At 36.6% G+C, this 22167-nt stretch overlaps 1 protein-coding gene across 7 annotated transcripts in view; it reads right to left on the bottom strand.

Moving 5' to 3' along the window:
* MAP4K3 (mitogen-activated protein kinase kinase kinase kinase 3) overlaps window positions 1–22167 on the bottom strand; it is a 197520-nt gene that overhangs the window by 70956 nt on the left and 104397 nt on the right. For all 7 annotated transcript variants that reach the window (XR_002342963.1, XM_021088336.1, XM_021088339.1 and 4 more), the window contains exons 4-8: window positions 12957–13021; window positions 7134–7189; window positions 6486–6533; window positions 2942–2984; window positions 1012–1084 (exon numbers count right to left, since the gene is read on the bottom strand). Coding sequence is in view for 6 of the 7 variants with exons in the window: in XM_021088336.1 (XP_020943995.1) it covers window positions 1012–1084; window positions 2942–2984; window positions 6486–6533; window positions 7134–7189; window positions 12957–13021 (285 nt within the window). In the remaining variant the exon portion in view is untranslated. The remainder of the gene's footprint in view (window positions 1–1011; window positions 1085–2941; window positions 2985–6485; window positions 6534–7133; window positions 7190–12956; window positions 13022–22167) is intronic.

The following is a 22167-nucleotide window of genomic DNA, read 5'->3' as shown; positions in this document are numbered from 1 at the left end:
AGTTATTAAAGAAAAAAGTTTTTCAAGATAGTAAATGTAATAACTATAATAACTGACTCAGCAAGTACATTGAAAGGGTACAGACTGAATGATGAAAGGAGAGAGCGAAAATCCTCACCTATCATAAACACAAAGCCTATAAATAACAACAGATAATGCTAGAGATGACAGAAGACACAACTAGGAGAATTTCAGTAAGTCTCTTTAGCACTATTTGACTTTTAAAATATATATCTGTTTGATAAAAAGATGAATCAATATAAAGATGGTACATCTCTTCAATATGAAAATCAGTCATCCAGATCAGTGCTGAGGCATACCAGGGGGACATCAGAGGAGGAATGGAGCACTTAAGATTTCCAGAGGGCTGTTAACTTCAACGTAATGATATGAACAAAAAAGCTCTATACCTGTCCACCACTATATTTACAATGCCTAACAGCATATCTAGCACATAGTAAGCGGTCAAAAACATTTCTTGAACAAGTAAATGAATGATCAAAGAATACTGAGCAGACAAACATGGCTAGAGAAGAGGTCTGTGGAGGTGACTAGTAGGACTTAAACCTAAAGAGGCAGAGAGAGGCCAGACACCACAAGTCTCCAAATGCCAAAAAATATGTTTTGACCTTGTGTGCAACCAAGATATGTCAAAAACTTTTGAGCAAGGGAATATCATCAATAATACTGGAAAATTCATCATAATATGGATGGATCTGAGAAGATACATGTAAGGTATGCAGGACCAGAGTTTGGTTTTCTAGCAAAACTGGAACTATAGCAAGATTTCTAAAAGCCTTATCAATCTTTAAAGCCTTTTCCACTGAATGAAAAACAACATGTTAGAATATTCCATGACTGTTTAATCTACCCACAGTGTACACGCCTAAATTACTTAGCTTGTTGATGACTTCATAATCTGTTTTAATTTTGACCATTAAGTCAATTTTTAATAAATGCTGCATACAGTGACAATAGAAAAAGTTAAATTATCAATTAAAATACAATTACCAATATGGTGTACCAATGAAAGACTTCCGTTTGGCAATTGTAGCTGTTATCTGAGCAGATACTCCAAAATCAGCTATTAAAAAAGAAACGAAATATTTAGAAAATAAAACTGAACGTAAAATCATTTAAAGTAACATGAGAAGAAACTTTTAATAATTATTTTCATTAAACTAATTTCACAGAAACGAGATGTTCTTGGACATCACATTAAAATGTTTAACTTTAATGGACTAGCCTTAAAATGTAACAAAACAGTGTATATGACATCCATATAGATTTCCATATATTCCCACATGAATCAAATGACAACAAAAGTCAAGATCAAGTAGTTTGGATGAAGAAGAGACAACTGAGAAAATCTAACCTGACTGACTTAATGTTTTAATTTCTAATTCTTAGGACCTGAAATTCAAGGCAAATCACTGGAGGAGACTTAAATAGGAATATAATACACTCATTTTCTGCCACACATGACAAGTGACATCAAAAAAGCCATTAAATCTACTGGTAAATCTCTACCTTGAAAAGACATTCAAATAGAATATTCCCAAAAATCTTACTTTAGCAATACATTCTAATCCCAATACCAAACACTATCGGGAAATTTATTTTTATGTCAGTTTGCTATTCTTTAAGTATGTTGAATCCTAATATTTTCCAGTTTTTTAATGATGATTTCTAAATTCTTATAAACCAAGATATATTATACATTGGATGTCTCTGAATAAGGTACATAATATTGTCACAAAATATTAAACTGTTCACTAACCATCAATAGTTAAATAATTAAATAACTGCTTTTCCCATTTTTAGAGTTGGCTTAGGAAAATTTTATTATATGTAAGTTATCATACTTTAAAATCTGCTAAAAAAATAAAAAAATAAAATCTGCTTAGTCCTATTATAGGCTATGGGTCAAGATAGTTTTAATCATATTTTTACTGATTTATTTTTAATCATAGTTTTAGAAGATAAATTTTTTAAAATATTTATCTCTTTTATAGTTTTACAGTTTAAATAACTTCCATATTTATTATTAAATATTTCATTTAATACCTAAAACACATGACTTTGTCTACATATTGTACATACTGTACATGTTTTCTGTCCTCAACTTTTTTTTTTCTTTTTCTTTTCTTTTTAGGGCCACACGCATGGCATACGGAGGTTCCTGGGCCAGGGAATCGGAGCTACAGCTGCCAGCCTACACCACAGCCACAGCAACACAGGATCCAAGCCACAGCTCACAACAACACCAGATCCTTAACCCACTAAGCGAGGCCAGGGATTGAACTGAAACCTCATGGATTGAATTCTAGTCGGATTCATTTCTGCTGAGCCATGATGGGAACTCCTCAACTTTCAAATTAAGTTATTATCTAGGTTTTGAACTGTTTTAATCATAACTTGACAACCAACAGTTCCAAAATAAAAGTTACATTTCAAATAAAGCACCATTCTGCATCTAAATTACATTCTTATATAAGCAATATGGTGTTTTATTTTAAAAGCTTATGTAAGTAAGTAGGATTTTAAGCATTATTGATTTTTATGGCTTTTGTTTATTTGCCTTATTTTTTAGTTACAATGTAATTTTGTACAGTAATTTTGTATAATGTAATTTTGTACAATGTACAATGTAATTTTCTTACTAGATGTCCCATTCCTAGGGTTAGAGGTGAAAGAATCCAAAAGTGATATTATTTCACTATATCGACAGTGAATCTATCAAGTGAAAGACAGACTTTATCCCCATTTAAGAGAAGCAGAAAGAGATATAGGGAGATGACCTATGTCCTGCAATGAGATTTCTACCTAAAAATATACAGATGCTGCTGAGGGAGGAGACACCTAGTCCTAGAGATGAAAACATACACTTACTATGTTTTGGAATAAATTTGCATCAGTGACAAAATTCAAATTTACTTACCTAATTTCACATGACCGTTATCCGTTAATAGAATATTAGCTCCCTTCAAAGTGAGAACATTTTAGTTAAAGTAGGAAACACTTTATCAGACAGCAATTTAATAAACATATATGTTTAAAATAATCACAAGTGGTGGCCTTAGACCTAGAAATACTTACAATTTAAAATATGCCCAATTAAAATATCAAATCAGATTCACAGGAAAAAGTCCACTTTTTAGACAATTTGACTATCTTAATAAAATGTTCTGCCTTGCAAAAAGCTATTAACATAATATGAATGTTATGAAAATGATACATTAGTTTTAATCTCAATGTTATTTTTTTACCAATCAAGCACTGTCACTATCCTATAAAGTTAGGACAGCCGCATTTTTCAATTCCTTGAATTACATTTTGAACTTCATTGCCACTTCCTGCTTCAAACACCAAAACACATCTCCCTTTCTAGGAACTTAACATTAGCTAAATGAGTGCTAGTGTATAAGACTGAATCTTACTACTTAGTCTTGTGGGGCTGTCCATCTTAATGTCTTCGGCTCAGAGTTTAGGGCTATTCAGTACATAAATAACTAGCTACAAGCCCACAGAATTTAAATGTCACCTGTTCGCATGACCTGGTAGCATTTTAGTTATGTTTGCTTCTTGACCTAAGCTCAAAGAGGGTGATAATGACTACTTCATCTTCACAAAACTAAAAGCTTTTGGAGGAGGTAGAAATACCACTTTCCAAAGGTATTGTAGGCACCCCTCCTCTGGCCCCCCTCCACTTTTCAGCAACTTTTAAATGAGCAAGCAAAAGAAAGCAGCACCTACAGTTCAGGATGCAATCAATTATGTAAGTCTATGTTCAGAGGAAAAATACTAAGAAGCCCCTTTCAGCCCCTAAAAAAGGAAGAAGCAACCCAAACCTGTACCCCCTGACATTACTATAGTTTTAAGGAATAAAAGGAGAAATTATAAAAAATGGAAAAGAAGCATTCAGTATAGGGAGGAGTTCCCGTCCTGGCTCAGTGGTTAACGAATCCGACTAGGAACCATGAGGTTGAGGGTTCGATCCCTGGACTTGCTCAGTGGGTTAGGGATCCGTCGTTGCCGTGACCTGTGGTGCAGGTTGCAGACGTGGCTCGGATCCCCGTGTTGCTGTGGCTGTGGCGTAGGCCGGTGGCTACAGCTCCGATTCGACCCCTAGCCTGGGAACCTCCATATGCCGCGGGAGCAGCCCAAGAAATGGCAAAAAGACAAAAAAAAAAAAAGAAAAAAAGAAATCAGTATAGGGATTTCAACATATGCCGGAGTCTTCAGTTTGGTCTTTCTCCACCTCCAGATTTATTTTTCTAAATTACAGTTTGTATCATGTCACCTGTACTTAAGATACGTCCATCCACCCATCCATTTATGCATTCATTCATCCCTCTCTCCCTGAGGGACAACTACCAAACAAGTGCTATTTCAGGGTCTGGGGTTATAGTAATATAGATGTTCCAGCTCTCATGGAATTTACATCCAAGTAGGAGAGAAAGAAAATCTAAAAATTCACACACACATACACACGCAGATGAATGAATGAACAAACCAACAAACAATTCAAAGCTAGGTAGAGATAAATATCCTTAAGATAAATAAAGCAGGAAGGGAAGCCCTCTCTAAGGCAGTGATATTTAAGCAGAGATCTAGATGAAGAGTGGGTGCAGAGTTGTGCCAAAATCTAGAAAAACATTCCAGAAAGAGGGAACAGCAAATACAAAGTCTTGGGACTAGAACGAACTTGACATATTCTAGGAACTGCAAGTTCAGTGTGGCTAGAACAGAAAGTGAAAAATGGAATGTGAGATGATGTCACATTATAGGAAAACAGGGGCCAGACCACATATAACCTTATAGGCATTGGTAAAAATACCTGGACTTTATACTGAGTATGACAGGAAGCCAACGGTGGTATATAAGCAAGAGAGTAACAAGATCTGATTTTAAAAAAATCTCTTTGATTGTGAGAACTGACTGTAGGACCACTCCAGACTGGGAGCAGAGAGACCAGTTAGAAGGCTTCTCCACAAGTCCAGGTGAGATATAATATAATGGTGGCTTAGACAGGGTAGAAACAGTGGCGATGGTTAGCATCTACCCAATTATGCCCAAACTCTGAAGTTGGGACCATAAGTTCTTGTGTAACGAGCACAAAACCACCTGGCCAATCCCATCTCCTATATCACTTTCCTATATTCTCTTCTTTTTAATAATCTGGTACAACTTTTATGCTCCCTAAAATGACCCCAAACTTTCTGATCTGCATATTTTTCCTCACATCGTTCCCTCCCACCTCCATTTCTGACAAAAATCAATCCTTCCAGATCATTAAAGTGCCAATGACAGAATCTTTTTTGATTTACTTCTTTTCTCTTTTTTCTTTGTCTTATTAGAGTTGCACCCACAACATATGGAAGTTCCCAGGCTAGGGGTCAAATCGGAGCTGTAGCTGCCAGTCTATGCCACAGCCATTTGGGGATCCAAGTTGCATCTGCGACCTACAGCACAGCTCACGGCAATGCTGGATCCTTAAGCCACTGAGCGAGGCCAGGGATCGAACCTGCATTCTCATGTATACCAGTCAGGTTTGTTACCACTGAGCCACGACAGGAACTCCCGATTTACTTATTTTCTTATGATCTCTCCTACTTTTGAATCCAAGGCTCTTTGTTTTTTAAGTGGCTTATGAAAAATACTTAAAGCAGAGGATCTTAGCAGGTATTGTGAGTGTCCACTAAAGTTTCATGCAAAATTTGAAGGCATGAGCAAAAGGGCATTTTCTGAGGAGAGAGTCCATGGCTTTCAAATTCATGGAGATGCAAAGAGCACATGTCTCCAATCTACCCTTGCCCCTGAAAAAAAGGGTTAGAACATTTATGCTAGAGAAAACTTCAGAAAACAAAAGGGGGAAACACAAAGTAAGAGAAAAGATGAATGAGGAAGAAGAAAGGAAAAGAAAAAGAAATGAATGGAGAAAACATCTAAGCTGGGGAGACGGCAGTATCTTTGGAAATAACTCCAGAGTCTTGCCACAGCAGTGGTTTATAACAGCATGCCCAATGTACCCGCTGTCCTCTGTAATCTAAGACCAGTAGAAAACATCACGGTTTAATTTACCCATTTTGATACATTATTAATGACAGTTCCTTAAGATTGCCAAAGTTTACCATAATATTCAAAGCAGGAAACTTCCTAAAGACTATAGCCTGATGGAAGCTATGGATCTAATTTGCATTTTACAAATAACTACAAATAAGCTAAAATGTGTTATATAAAACATGAATCCACAATTGTACACTTTAAAAAGGTGAATTTTATGGTATGTGAACTGTATCTCAACAGAGCTACTATTAAAAAATTAATAAAACCTTTCAAAATATCACTCAATTTTATTATAGTAACATTTTAGGGTAACGAATTCATAAAACAGAGTAGTCGAGACAATTTTGCTCAACAGTGTGATTGGAATATTTAAAAATGAAGAAAGGGTCATTAGGTTATACATATGATGTATATACCTTTATATCTCTGTGCATTTTTCCTTTACTGTGAAGATAGTATAATCCCTAGAGTTTCAAAAAAAAAAACAGAGAAATTAACAAGATTTTACTACAGAGCACACTTTGGGATTCAAAGTGATCAAATGAGTAGTATTCTCTCTTATTTATTTACTCATTACAGAAAGCACTAGTGACAATCAATTTATTTTACTGGAATATCCGAAAAGATAAAAGAATTAAGAAAATGAAAGAGGCAGAGCTCAGTTTGAACCACTCTTTTTTCTAAGAAAAAATAATTTTCACTAAACTCTGCCAACAGTTTGAAATAACTCTCTTAAATATCTAATTAGTAAGTAACAGAATGAGTTTTAACCCCACAAGAGTGTTTAATTTTCAAGACTTTCTTCGGTTTTAAGAGGAACATAAAAATAAATTAATAACAAATCCATAGTGCTTAAATTTTAGGAGGTATATTATAATGAAGCTTTAAAGTATTTATCTGCAAATATAATCTGAGTTTATTACACAAACAACATTAAAATGTACTAAAATCAAGTGTTTACTAAACTAGAATATTTAATCCTTACTCTACTTAACAGGCAGTGCACAATAATTAAACATTTTGTTTAACAAAGAACATCACTTATTAATTAGTATCAGATTTACCTGCAGTGTTTCTCTGCTAACATATGCAATTTGTAGTTCTGATAGAGGTCCCGTTACTATAAGAAGAGAAAATTAATGTTAATACAATTAGTCGAAGTATGTTTTTTCAATAAGAGACAAAGTTGTACAAGTTCCCCTAAGTAACAGACTTAATATATTTAAGTTCTACTAAAATGTAAGCTCCCATTGAGGGCAGGAATTTTTAAAAATGTGATTTGCTCAATTGTTTTCTCAGTATTTAGAAGAGTCCCTAAATGGAAAGCTGCTCAGTAAGTGTTTATGGAATAAACAAAACACTGAAATAGTCACTGAGGAGTTCCCATCAGGGCTCAGTGGTAACAAACCTGACTAGTATCCATCAGGATGTGGGTTCAATCCCTGGCCTTGCTAAGTGGGTTATGGATCTGGTGTTGCCCTGGGCTGTGGTGTAGGTCACAGACACAGCTTAGATCCCCAAGTTGCTGTGGCTGTGGTGTAGGCTGGCAGCTGTGGCTCTAATTCGACCCCTAGCCTAGGAACTTCCATATGCTACATCTGAGGCCCTAAAAAAAAGACTTTTTTTTTTTTTTAAAAAGTCACCGAAATTAATTACATTTTTCTTTTTACACCGGCTCATATTACCTCGAAGTGTTTAAAAAAAAAAGCATGGTCAAGAGGTTTAGCTAGTTCTGATTAAATCTTTTTTTTAATAAATTGACATATAACATGTATTTTGGCTAGGTTAAAAATCAATACTTTCCCCCTAAAATTATTAGCTTTATAGGTATAAGGTTAATATATGTTCACCACAAATAATTCCAACCCACAGAGATAGGTCTCTTCCTCATCCAAACTAGTGTTACTCAATAATAAATAGTATAAATAGTTTGGCCTATCATCTACCAGATGACTTTATGCACAGAGGTTTTATATATAGTCCAGGTATGCACTGCACACACACAAAAACATAAATAGAATCATACTACACATACAATTCTAAAACTTGCCTTTTTTAACTTATGGATATTTTTCCATATCTATCTATCTATATATAGTTTAACATCATGTTTGAATAGTATTTCCTCTGTGCACATCTCTCAACTATGAAAGACATTTAGATAGTTTTCTTTCTTTCTTTCTTTCTTTTTTTTTTTTTGCTGTCAAATCACTTTAGAATAAAGAAGTAAGTTAGGTGAGAGAAACTATTTTAGAGACTGACCTAAATTCCAACCATGAAATCATGTGCTAGATGGTGATCTCCCATTTATACAAACTTCATAGCTTTGTAAGCATGTCTAGTTCAGAGTACTTGCATTTTACAACGGTGGAAGAGAGAAATCTATTTCCCTTAGATTCTTTTGGGGACAAGGTTAAGTTTAAATGGCTGAGGATAAGCCATATAGTAACTAATTTCTGTGGCTTATAAACCTACTCTCATCCAGTAAGACAGGCCTTCTTGAGATGTCTGTTCCCACAATATGGCAAACAAGATAACCTGAAAAGCCTGAAAACAACATCTAGAAATGACAGTAAAAATTTTTTAAATAATCCTTTAAATGTCCTAGCTAAGCTCATAAACAGTAAGAGACTCTCTCAGAAGCCAAAAACAAAAAGGAAAATGAAAAACAGAATGGTAAAAATGTCAAATATTCTAGTCGTGTTGTAGGGAAGGCCAATCTTGGTAAGCTAGGTCTTTAGTTTTATCCCCTACATGGGCACAGAATTAAAGGCCATAGGTCTGCAGAAGAAGAGTTAAAACAAACACCCACATAAAACCAGAATCCTCAAAGGGCTACATCCTCATTAAAATAGTAGACAAGTACCAGAAGATGTCTAGGGATTTGTGTGTCATGGCCTGGGATCTGGAGAGGGGAAAAAAATATCTCCTCTTAGAATTTGTCACAACCATATATACTGAAAATAATGAAGTCATTGGGGTCCCAGGAAAAAACAAAACAAAACAAAAAACACTGTCAGAAAGACACACTCTCAAAAGCCATACAGAATTCCCACTGAAGATGATCTCAAAATTACAAAATAAATGAGAAAAAAATTCATCACAAATGATAAAACAGAATGTACAAAGTTGTTAAAGGACACTGTTAAACAGGAAGAAAAATGTTCAATGAAAAATAGATATAAAAATATCACGTTGAAACAATAAAATTTTCTAATGTAAAAACAAAAGAAAAAACTCGTGAAAAAATGTAAATTCAAAATTTGCCCCACCTTCCCCATCCTTGTGGTTAAAATATGTCTGTGAATTCTTTGGTATATCTCCTTCGAAAGTGTGAGTAAGACAGAAATGACTTGCTTCTAAAAAACAAATTGTGGGGGAAGTAACAGAATGCAACTTCTGAAACTACATCATAAAAGGTTTTGTGGATTTCTCCTTGCTCTCTGGGATCATTTGCTCTGGAAGAAGCCAACTGCCATACTGTGAAGACACTCAAGCTGTCCTATGGCAAGATCTACGTGGCAAGTTACTGACATCTCCTGCCAACAGCCATGTAAGTGAATCATCTTGGAAGCAAATCCTCCAATCTCGGTCAAGCCTTCAGATAACTATAGTTCTAGCCAAGAGCTACCAGACTGTAACCTCATAAGTAACCATGAGCTATAGTCACCTGGTTAGCAGACATCTGATCCATTTGACTTTTGGTCCACACCAAAAAGCCCTTGATATTTATTTATGTTTGGTTTTGCCCAAAATGTCCATAAGACATTGGTCCATGCCAAAAGGTCTTTGATAGGAGTTCCTGTCGTGGCTCAGCAGTCAACGAACCTGACTAGGAACCATGAGGTTTCGGGTTCAATCCCTGGCCTTGCTCAGTGGGTTAAGGATCCGGCGTTGCCATGAGCTGTGGTGTAGGTAGGTCACAGACGTGGCTCAGATCCAGCATTTCTGTGGCTGCAGTGTAGGCCGGTGGCTACAGCTCCAATTCAACCCCTGGCCTGGGAATCTCCACATGGTGTGGGTGCGGCCCTAAAAAGCAAAAAAAAAAAAAAAAAAAAAACCCAAAAAACAAAGGAAAAAACCCCCGAAAGGTCCTTGATATTTGGCCCTGTCCAAAACCATGTGGCATGAATGGATATTTTGGATAGAACCAAATTTCAAGGACCTTCTGACATGCACCAAAGATCTGATGGATGTTTTGAGAGTCAAGTTAAATTCTTGACTCTCAGTAACTGTGAGATAATAAATGTTTTAAGATCATAATTTTTAAGATCACTGTTATAAAGCAACAGAATATAGTTCCCCCTTTTAAGAAAATTTAAATTAAAAAAATCATATGGAGTAAGTGATGGAATTAAGGATAGTAAAACAAAATAAAAAATTGGCTTAATGTTACTTTAGGAATAAGTGGAAATAATAATAAAAAAGGCTTTAATCGAAAATGTTGCATGGTGGATCAAAATATGGTTTGTATATACCTGCAAAAAAACAAACAAAATCCCCATAAACACTGTGGTTATTAGAAAAGAAGAACTTCTCTTCCACCAAATAAGGTAATCCAAGATATTACACTACTCCCCATAGATTGATAACATGATGAAAGAGAGAGAGAAGAGAGAAGCGAAGAGACACACATAGAAAGGGAGGCACATGACTTATATGGCTATGCAAGTAGATAGCACAGTAAACTGTAGCCAAGAGGATACATTTCAATGAGGAGAGTATTTGGTATAAACCTGGGTGCAGTCAAAGGAATGAATACAAAGAAAGATAGGGTTTGGGGTTTTGTATAAGCATGTTAATTCCTAGCATGCATGTTTGAGAATACTGAAGGTGTTACAACATTGTCATTTTTTTCTACTGTACCAGTTGCTAATCAGTATAAACAAATCAGGATTAACAAACTCATATTACTATGTTACTTCCATCAGAGGGTTGAAATGGAGTAATAATCATGACAACCTATTTCTGAAACCAAACTGGTTTTCTTACTTCTTAATGAAGAAAGCAGAATCAGACACCTAAGACCAATCATATATATCTGATGGAATTACTAACAATCGAAGACTAAAAAATAAGTGTGCTTAAAAAAAAAAGCTAGGAGTTACCTTCATGGCTCAGTGGTTAACAAACCTGACTAGGATCTACAAGGATGCACGTTTGATCCCTGCCTGGCCTTGCTCAGTGGGTTAAGGATCTGGCATTGCCGTGAGGTGTGGTGTAGGTTGCAGACGTGGCTCGGTCCTGTATGGCTATGGCTGTGGGTAGGCTGGCAGCTGTAGCTCCAATTTGACCCCTAGCCTGGGAACCTCCATATGCCTTGAGTGTGGCCCCCCAAAAACAAACAAAAAACTAAAGATGTAAAAGAAGAAGTGAAAAATTGTAAGACAAGGAGTTCCCATTGTGATGCAGTATCCATGAGGTTTGGAGTTCGATCCCTAGCCTCACTCAGCAGGCTGGGGACTGGTATTGCAGTGAGCTGTGGTGTACGTTGCAGATGGGGCTCAGGTTCCGAGCTGCTGTGGCTGTGGCATAGGCCAGCAGCTGTAGCCCCGACCCCTAGCCTGGGAACTTTCATATGTTGAGGATGTGGCCCTAAAAAGCAAAAATAAATAAATAAACAAATAAGACAAATAAAAAAATGGTGGGAGATCTGAAATAGGACAAAATAATTTCTAGAAATGAAAGATATGGTCATCAAAAATTAAAACCTAGTGGACTGGAGTTCCCATTGTGGTGCAACGCAGTCAGTGGCATCTCTAGAGCACTGGGATGCAGGTTTGATCCCCAGATCTCTGGCCCAGCACAGTGGGTTGAGGATCTGTTGTTACTGCAAGTGTAACTGCAGCTCAGATCTGATCCCTGGCTTGGGAATTCTATATCCTGTAGGGCAGCCTAAAAAGACAAAGAAAACAAACAAGCAAAAAAAACCCACCAATGTAGTGGATGCAGTAATTACAGCTATACAATCAGTGAACTGGAAGATGGTTTTGAGTATCCTTTGTGCTTTAACTGGGGGATTAAAAAGCAGAAAATATGAAGCTGACTTTAAGAGACCTGGAGAAGATCTCATGTACATCTAACTGAAATTCTTGATGGAGGGATCAGATAAATTGAAGGAGAAAATATTTGAAGAAGATACTAGAAACACCAGAAATAAAGAGAAAAGTCCTAAAAGCAATTAGAAAGAATGATCACCTGCTAAGGATCAATAGTTAGACTGACAGAAGGTAAAAACAACTACAGAAACTAGAAATCAACAGTCCACTATCTTTAAATGCCGACAGAAAAGACCTGTCAATATTAAAAAAAATGCACTTATGCCCATTTAAACTATCATTTGAGAATGAGGGTCAAAGACTGAGAGTTTACCACTAGAACTCTTCAGGAAGAGAAGGAAATTAAATCAATAAGTGTGGAAACGAGGGAAGAGAAATTAGTCAAAATGAAGATGATAACAGGGGGAAATAGCTTTTTGAATTTGTAACAAGCTTCCAGAAATACTATCTATATATGTCCTATTCCAACTGAACTAACTATACATAATTCTTTAGAATTGGCAAATAATTCAACTGTATCTAATTTCTCAATTTATAAAGCAAAAGCTCCTTTCATCTATATATATCTTAAATTTATTTATGTATCCAAATAACACATGTTTTCCTCAAAACAATATTAATATTTAACATAGTAAATAACTACATATATTTTTTAAAAGTTTATGGTCACACTTGTGGCATATGTAAGTTTCCAGGCCAGGGACTGAATCTGAGCCACAGCAGCAACTCCGGATCCTTTAATCCACTGCGCCATGGTGGGAACTCCAGTAAATAACTATATTTTAAGAAATTCGACTTAATCTCTTTAACACATAACTTGGATCTTACCATGATAAATATCCTGTAAAGAACCACCTCCACAAAACTCCATGCAAATCCAAAGTTTATCTCGCCTATAAAAAGAAAATAAGCATGTTATCACATTTTCATGATTAAAAAATCTGAAGTAACAAGTATATTAAGGTCGTATGCCAATACCTTGAAAAACCATATAAATGCAAAGTGCTAAGAGAAAAGCTAATCTCTAAAAGGATTACTAATACAATGTGTTACTATAACTCAAGGTTTTAATCCTTAAAATATACCATCTGTAGGATATAAAGATGTCATCAGGCATATCCAAATGAGAAAAAATGTCCCCTTAGTTAAAAACTAAATTTCCCCTCCCTCAGTTTACTGCCATCTACCCTATGACTGTTTTACAATAGTTAAATGTTAATTAAAAGGTTCACACCAAAAATTATGTAGAAGGTTCATCACAGAATAGCAATACATCTCAACGTATATCACTTTGTGCTCTCATTGACAGACAAAATGTAAAATTTACCTTCATATCTAAACACAACAAAGATCTTTCCAAAATAACCTCTGTTAAAAATTTGTCACTCACCTGTCTTTAGTAGCATTTCTCTTTCACATTCACATATCATAGAGTCACAGGAGAAATAATTAGCAAAGATTTAATGGCTTGTTCCTTTGTTCATTCCTTTGTTGAATCATTCATTACTTCATCTCAAAATGTACCAGGAAATGTACTATTCTTGGGAAGCAGAGATGGAACACAAAGTCTCTGAACTCGGCAAGTTCAGACTAACGGAGAAGAAAAATTCTGCCTTAATGGTATGTTTGTCTCTCTCACCACTGCATTTACAGTGCGTAGAAGGCTATCCAGCAAATGAATATTTATTCCATGAATGAATGCATGCATGAGTGATTGAAAGAATAAATAAATCCATTAGATCCAGGGTCAGCAAACTATGGCCAGTGGGCCAAATCTAACCTGCTGCCTGATTGTGCACAGCCCAAGAACTATGAAGGTTTTTCGTATTTTTAAATGGGGGTGGGGAATGTATCACAAGAAGAATAGTATATCTTGACAAGTGACAATTAGATGAAATTCAAATTTTAGTATCCATATAAAGTTTTACTGGAACATAGTCATTCATTTACACATTATCTATGGCTGTTTCTGTACTAAAACAACTGTGGCAGAGAGAAACACACAATGTACACAAAGCCTAAAATATTTACTACATGGGCATTTACAGAAAGATTCTGCTGACCTTTGGACTGGATTATAATTTGATTAGTGCATAATCCAGGTATGTATAAGGTTTTGTGAGAATCCAGAGGTAAAGTTAATGGAAACTTTAAGGGAGGAAATAACATTTGACTTGGGTTTTGAAGTTAAAGCAGGAACTCACCACCAAGAAAAAGAGAAAGGGTAGGCGTAAAAGAATGAAAATTTGAAAGAAGATGCCACATTTGAGAAATTTAGTGTGATTTGGGTGATTTAGTATGAGTTGGACACTATCAGGCTATCTGAAGAGACAGAGGCAGGAAATGAAGCTGGAATAGGCTGAGGTCATACTGTAAAACAATGGTCAGTTTGTAGACTCCTCAGTTTAGTTACCTTCATCTAGATAATCTCTAGTTGGTCAATGTCTCTAAAAACTGGACACCAGAATCAAGTACCATTCTGAGTACTACAGAACAGTGCATTTACAGGCAGAGTTGTTATCAGGAGGGGACCACAAATGGCAGTGGGGTGTGACGAGGCAGACCTGAGAGGTGAGAGGTGAGCTGACCTGGTTGAATGCAATGGACCATGCTCCATATAACAAAGGAACACAGGCTATCAGAGTGTGAAGGTCAGCAAACCTAAGAGTACAGAGTAAAAAAGTACCATGGATTCAAGAGGCAAAGCTAAAGAAGTGAAGCCCAGAAAAAGAAATTAGGACCTAAAATTCACAGGTGGTCCACATACCAGTGAAACTGAGGCAGGACAGCTGATAGGTAAAGTGTGAACTAGCTGCCCAGTGGCCTGGTTTGAATTAACTCTCAGAATGGATGTCTGGGGCTGGCAGATGTGTGGCCTCATCGAAAATGATGAAGGCGTTTATGACTGGGGACTGTTATACAAGGAGAAATCTAAATCCCCCAGAGAACCTAACATTTATCTCCCCTTTATTTGAACACTTATATTTCTATTAACTTGGCTAAAGGCTCTCTTCAGTTTCTTAGCAATTACATTCAACTGCTGGTTTGCAGTTTGAAATTAACTAAAACCTCTGGATTTTTAAAAATGTCCCATGAGTTTCCAACTCCATTTTGCATATCTGGTTCACTGAAACTATGCATAGGACTTTGTCCTCCTTTATAAATTTCATTTCTTAAAAAAATTTTTTTTCACATGCATCTTATTAGCTCTCCAATTATTTTACTTAACATACTTCAGCACAGGCAGTGTGACATTATTTTTAATTGGAAACATACGCCCCCACCCCCACACACTCTAGAAGTGACTGGTTAGAAAGAACCCAGTCAAGAGTCTACCCTCCAGAGGTAGGTACCACAAGAGCTTTGCTTATAAACTATTTTGACCTGTACAAGTGACTTCACTAAGGTGCTTAGGAACATGAGGAATATATATATATATATATATATATATATATATATATATACACACACACACACATATATTTTTGATTTTTAGGGCTGCACTCACAGCATATGGAGGTTTCCAGGCTACGGGTCGAATTGGAGCTACCGGCCCATGCCACAGTCATAGCAACACAGGATCTGAGCCAAGTCTGCAACCACACCACAGCTCACAGCAACGCCGGATCCCCGACCCACTGAGGGAAGCCAGGGATGGAACCCGCATCCTTACGGATACTAGTTGGATCGGTTCCCCTATGCCATGAAGGGAACTCCCCCCTCCTCATGATGAGGAATAATTCTGCCATTGATGACATGAATGGCACTCTAACTATGTAGACTGCTCAGAATGACCATCTGACACCTCTCTGTGCCTTTGCTTAAAGGGAGATGTGTGAGAGTAAGGCAAGTTCATTAACCCATATTCTTTGGAATGATGCTCAGATTCCAATTTGATATGTGTATGCAGGATTCTATAGCCTCATCTCTCGACTGAATCCTTCCTCTAGAACAATGGTTCTCAAACTGTGGTCTGAGAGAGGCCCCTGAGGGGTCAGCAAGGTCAAACCCCTTTTCCTAATAACACTAAAAATGATTTGTCCTTTTGCCCTCTCTCTTGAGAATACAGAGGCATTTTCCAAAGGCTACAGGAAGTGTGATGATGACACCATATCTCTGACAGCTACTGGCATATGTGCTTATATATTCGTTTCAAATTTTTCTATTTTAATTTCTAAATAGTATATATCACTAAATGTAACCCACATAAACAAATGTTCTTTGGGATACTCAATAATTTTTAAGAGTGTAAAAAAAGGGGCTCTAAGACCAAACGTTTTGAGAACTGCTGCTCTAAAATGTTTTCATATCTGCCACACATGAATCTTTCATGTAAAATATCTGTCCCAAGTGCTTAAGCCACAGGCAGTGGGGAGTTCTCACATCTTACAAAAACTGCCTGAATGGTGGTTTGGGGATCTGTTTAGGATAAAATGAAATAAAATATACACTTCTTAGTACAGGACCTGGAATATAAGCCAGTAAACATAAGCTGTTTTCTATTCCTTTGTTATATTTCATCTTGTGTATTTATGTGAGAAGACACCTTAAATTGCTCCTAGAACTGCAGTGAAAGTGTAAATAAACAAAACTGCCTTTTCTTCTCTTTCTCTCTCTCACAGGCACACCCACTGCATACGGAAATTCCTAGGCCACAGATTGAATCGGAACCTCAGCCGTGACCTATGCTGCAGTTGCAGCAATGCTGGATCTTCAACCCATCACACAGGGCTGGGGGTTAAACATGTGCCTCCACAGCCAACTCGAGCCACTGCAGTTGGATTCTTAACCCGCTGTGACACAGTGGAAACTCCTACCTTTTTCTTTTTCAAGAAAAAAAAAAAAGTAGAAGAGAGATGGGATTGATTGATATAACCTCTAAAGTTATGCTAATTACCACTTCCTTTTCATAAGCACTCACTAATTATCCGATTAATACTTTATCTTAAATGTTTGCTGGGGACAGACGACTGACATCACGTTTAATGGTTTATATATTTTTTTTATTAATCATTTTTCCCTTTTCTTTGTAAATTGGTCAATGCTGATTACTAATTCTTGACACCTCTCCTATTTGTCAAAAGACACTCACTGACAGTGGATGACAAATACGTCTGCTACATTTTCAGTATAGTAATGAAATACTGAAATACAATTTATACTAACCTGAATGTTTAGATTCATTTAAAGTGTCTGGATGCTCTATAATGATCTACTCACCTATCTGCGCTTCAATTCCTTCTTTGCCTTTTTTTTTTTTTTTTTTTTTTTTTTTTAGGGCCGCACCCGTGGCACATGGAGGTTCCCAGGCTAAGGGTCGAATCAGAGCTTCAGCTGGTGGCCTATGCCACAGCAACGCCAGATCCAAGCCACGTCTGCAACCTATACCACAGCTCACCGCAATGCTAGATCCTTAACCTACTGATTGAGGCCAGGGATCAAACCTGCAACCTCATGGTTACTAGTCAGATTTGTTTCTGCTGAGCTACTATAGGAATTCCTCAATTCTTTTTTTTTTTCTTTTTTTGTTCTTTTTCTCAATTCCTTCTTAATAATGCTTTTCCGACCCTTTCCAGATTGAAAGCAATTCTCCTTTGTAAAGATAATGGATGCAGGAAACAAGTTCTCTTTCTTACATATTTCACCATCCTCTACTTGCAGCTGTTCTACCCACTTTCCCATCTTGCTTAAAACACAATTTTCTGTTCACTCTATGTAAAATTACTTTCCAACCTACATACTGAGAAAAAAAAAATCACAATTATATACATAATAATTTACTTTTTAAGATGCCTAGAATACTTTACCTTTTTAAACATTCTATTTAGTTAAGTCTGGTATTATCAAAAAAGCTTGCAATACTCAGAGTCTATTAGAAAAATGACTTCCATCTGCTCCCTGAATGTCTCTTTCGATGGTAAATCTGCATTTGCTTTTGGTCATTCACCAAGCCATCTGCCTAACAGGAAAGGACTTGAATCAAATCAGTCCATGCTATGTAGGCCAATAAATTATGAAATCTTTGTCCTTGGGTATTTGAATTGAAATTAAACTAACCACTGAGGCAAATATTCCATGTATCATGATTAATTGCTGACACAACAAATCCTTAGAATTCTTTTTTCTTATTCTGTAAAATTATCTATCTGGTAAGGAACAGAAAAATAAGCAGAGGAGGGAAATAGTTTACTATTTTCATCTTCTAGCTTGATGTTTACTAGAGCATATATGAACTAACATTCTAATAACTATTACATTAAATTATCATTTCTAAAACACACTTTTAAATCTTCCCATACTGACTGAAAAAACTAAATATTTATATATTGTGCCCAAATATACTAGGATTTAAAAAGTACAATAAAATGGGCGCATGATTGGAAGTTCCCACGTGGTACAGAGGGTTAAGGATCTGGCATTGCTACAGCTGTGGTGCAGGTAGCAACTGTGGCACAGGTTCAATCCCTGGCCCGGCAACTTCAGAATGCTGGGGGGAGGTGGGCAAAAAAATGTGTGCATGATCAACAAGAATAAATAGCTGGAGTGTTTGCTAGAAAGTGGCATACTCAGTCATTTCCCCTGGGAGAGGATGAAGAGCCACGTTCCTCGCTGCAGTCCCCTGATCCCTATACTTGATTGTTGGTTATCTTGTTGACCAGAACACTTGCCAATGGCTTTTCCACCATATTCGGCAAAATAATTCAACTGTAACCTCAACCACCAATGTGAAAAATGAAAGTTCGATAACTGGTGGATATTTTAACTTAGGATAACTTATTTTAAATGTGAGCTGAATTTAAAATGTTTTGGTTCATTTTTAAACAGATACTAAAAAACTACTGCATTCCGAAAAGTTATACATAACCCATCCATCTGCTTTCCTTTAGCAATGAGGGATAGCTCTGTTTTCAGGGGATACAAGGTGACCTATTTCTCTATAACTATATCTAACTACCCCCAGCTCAGCATAATATTTTCCAAAGAATAGGTTATTGGACAGCAGTCCTATGTGAAGTATGCTTCCAAAAAGAAATCACTGTACAGTTAAATCAGTTTTAGAAATGTCATATCCTATAGTTAGTGTTTTCTTAGAAGGTAACAATGCTACTGGTATTTTAAGGGCTTTGAGAAATACTGCCCAGGGAACAGGGGTGGTGTCAGGGCACAGAATAGGAGGAGAAAGCGAAGGAGGAGTCGCTGGAGAGAGAGGAAAAGGTGGGTGGAAGAAGAGGAAGAGAAGAAAGAGGAGAAGAAATGGGCTGGAAAAAGTTAGAAGGGGAGAATGGGGAGGAGGAAAGAGGGGAGAAGATAACAGAGCAGAGGGGAGAGGGAAGATGAAGAAAAAAAGAAATACAACTTCTCTAATTCTGTTTGGTTCACTATTTTGCCAAACTAATTTTTTCCGTAGACTCATTTTTTCAAATCAAATGTCAGCATCCTTCAGAACAAATGTTTGGTAGAAAAAGCCCCAGGTTTTTCTGGTATCTCATAAGGCAGTTCCACCAAATTTCTCACTTAAAGCAGTGGTTCTCACCTGAGAGTGATTCTGTCCCTCAAAAAAACCAATGTCTAGAGGCATTTTAATGTCACAACTCAGGGAGATATTACTGGCAACTATCTCTTAAAGGCCAGGGACAATGCCAACCATCCTACAAGGCACCTGAAGTAACTGGTACAACTACTACTAAGATTGCACTTGAAGGAAACCAATGTGGTTTGTATCAGTGTAAACAGAAACTAAAAACAAAAGAGGACCATTAGTGAAAAGCTGGTGAAATCTGAATGAAGCATCTTAGTTTAGCTAATGGTATTGTGCCAATGTTAATTTCTTAGTTTTGACAAATGTCCCATGGTTATGTAAGATGTTAACATTAGGGAAAGCTAAGAGAACTCTTTGTACTATCTTTGCAACTTCTATATAGATTAACATATTCCAAAATTAAGTTTCTTTTTTTAAAAAAAGAGGGTTGTGGAGTTCCCATCGTGGTGCAATGGAAACGAATCTGACTAGGAACCATGAGATTGCGGGTTCAATCCCTGGCCTCGCTCAGTGGATTAAGGATCCGGTGTTGCCGTAAGCTGTGGTGTAGGTCTCAGAGGTGGCTCAGATCTGGTGTTGCTGTGGCTCTGGCGTAAGCTGGCAGCAGCAACTCTGATTAGACCCCTATCCTGTGAACCTCCATAATGCTGCGGATGTGGCTCTGAAAAGACAAAAAAAGGACCAAAAAGAAAGAAAGAAAGAAAAAAAAGAGGGTTGCTGGGTATAAATTATAGTGATTTAACTGTAATTTTCATTTTCATAGTGTGAACATTCGAAAGGGCATTTCCAGTTAAGGTTCTATGGTTTCCTTGGCAAGTCCTGTCTCTGGCTCTAGAAAAAAATGTCTTCCAGTTTCTATATACCTCGAGAGACTACCATCTCTTTCTTGGATCACTATAATAAATGTACTAACCCCCTGCCTCTATCATCTATACTCCAATTCCATCCCCCATAGAATATACTAAACTCTGTGTTAAAACCTTTCAACAAGCATGCTCAATACATATAAAAGGTTTCTTTTTTGCCTAAATCTTTCAGCGTTATCTACTGAAACTACATCTTTTCTCTCTTAAGCTCTAATACGAGATTATGAACTGTCTCTGGAACACTTCATGGTGTTTCTCATGCATGCATTTCCTTTCTCAGAAATTACAATTTTCTACACTCATACATACACCACAGTAAATGCTTACTAATCCTTTAACACCCAATATTTGGGAATCGCATCATTTATAGAGCTGGCTCTAATTCTCTTCACTTTGACAAAATCAGATATTCTACCATCTTTACCACTTTGTATCTTACATCAAAATGATTACTGCACTTAGAATATTATGTTGCAATTTATTTACTCATGTCTATTGGTTCTATTCCATAATAAGCAAGGAACTATCTTTATCTTAGTACCTCCAGAAATCAATACAGCACTCTATACATTCTAAGAAATAATGTAGAAATACTTTGTAAATAGTGGTGACTTATAGTATTAATATGAGCTAAATTATGTTATCTAAACTAGTACTCTGGATTTCAAAGGTTTAAAATATCTATTTAAAACTGTTTTGACACTATAACTCCACATATTTGATCGTCCAGTGGCTTATCTTTTGAGGATCACTTGCTGATATTCAAGCTGAGTTTTATGAGTTCGATCTATAAAGGAATGTCTCAATTTTCTTTTTTTTTTTATTTTGTCTTTTTGCCTTTTCTAGGGCCACACCTGTGGCATATGGAGGTTCCCAGGCTAGGGGTCAAATCGGAGCTATAGCCCCTGCCCTACGCCAGAGCCACAGCAATGTGAGATCCAAGCCCCATCTGCAACCTACACCACAGCTCACTGCATTGCTGGATCCTTAACCCACTGAGCAAGGCCATGGATTGAACCCACAATCTCATGGTTTCTAGTTGGATTTGTTAACCACTGAGCCATGATGGGAACTCCTCAATTTTCTTAATTTATTCTTAAAGGATATGCTGGGTTAAGAAATGCCTAGAAGGAATCCGATGTTAAAATCATTTTGCTTAAAAGAAACAATAGTTAAACTCTACTGGGAATAAAGAAAAGGTCTATGAGGATTTAAAGCTATTGTTTTATAGATATACACTCAAATACATAGATAAAAATATACACCAAACCAGGACTATTTGTTTTTTAAATTTTACACTTCCAGAGAAAAATGTTACCTATTCAGTGCTGCTTGTACAGTATATGCAATTAGGCACGTAATGAACACAGGCTTTTAATGATATTAAAGAGCAAGTAAGGAAGGCCCCTGTCGAGAATACTAGGCTTCTGTTTTACAGGAGCCAAGTCTCAATATTTCTCTGGGAAGTGAGGGTAGCTACCCTGCTATAAAATAGGTTTCTGAACTTGATTATATCCTGGTCATCTATTCAGTAAATTCATAGGGTTAGTCTCATTTCCTGGAGGGGAAACTTATTAATGGTCAAAACCACATTAGTTCAATTTCTCCAATCTTTCGTCTAAATTAGTTATAT

Source organism: Sus scrofa, chromosome 3 (assembly GCF_000003025.6).
Source record: "Sus scrofa isolate TJ Tabasco breed Duroc chromosome 3, Sscrofa11.1, whole genome shotgun sequence".
Classification (NCBI taxonomy): domain Eukaryota; kingdom Metazoa; phylum Chordata; class Mammalia; order Artiodactyla; family Suidae; genus Sus; species Sus scrofa.
This window is presented reverse-complemented; position numbering and strand designations above follow the sequence as displayed.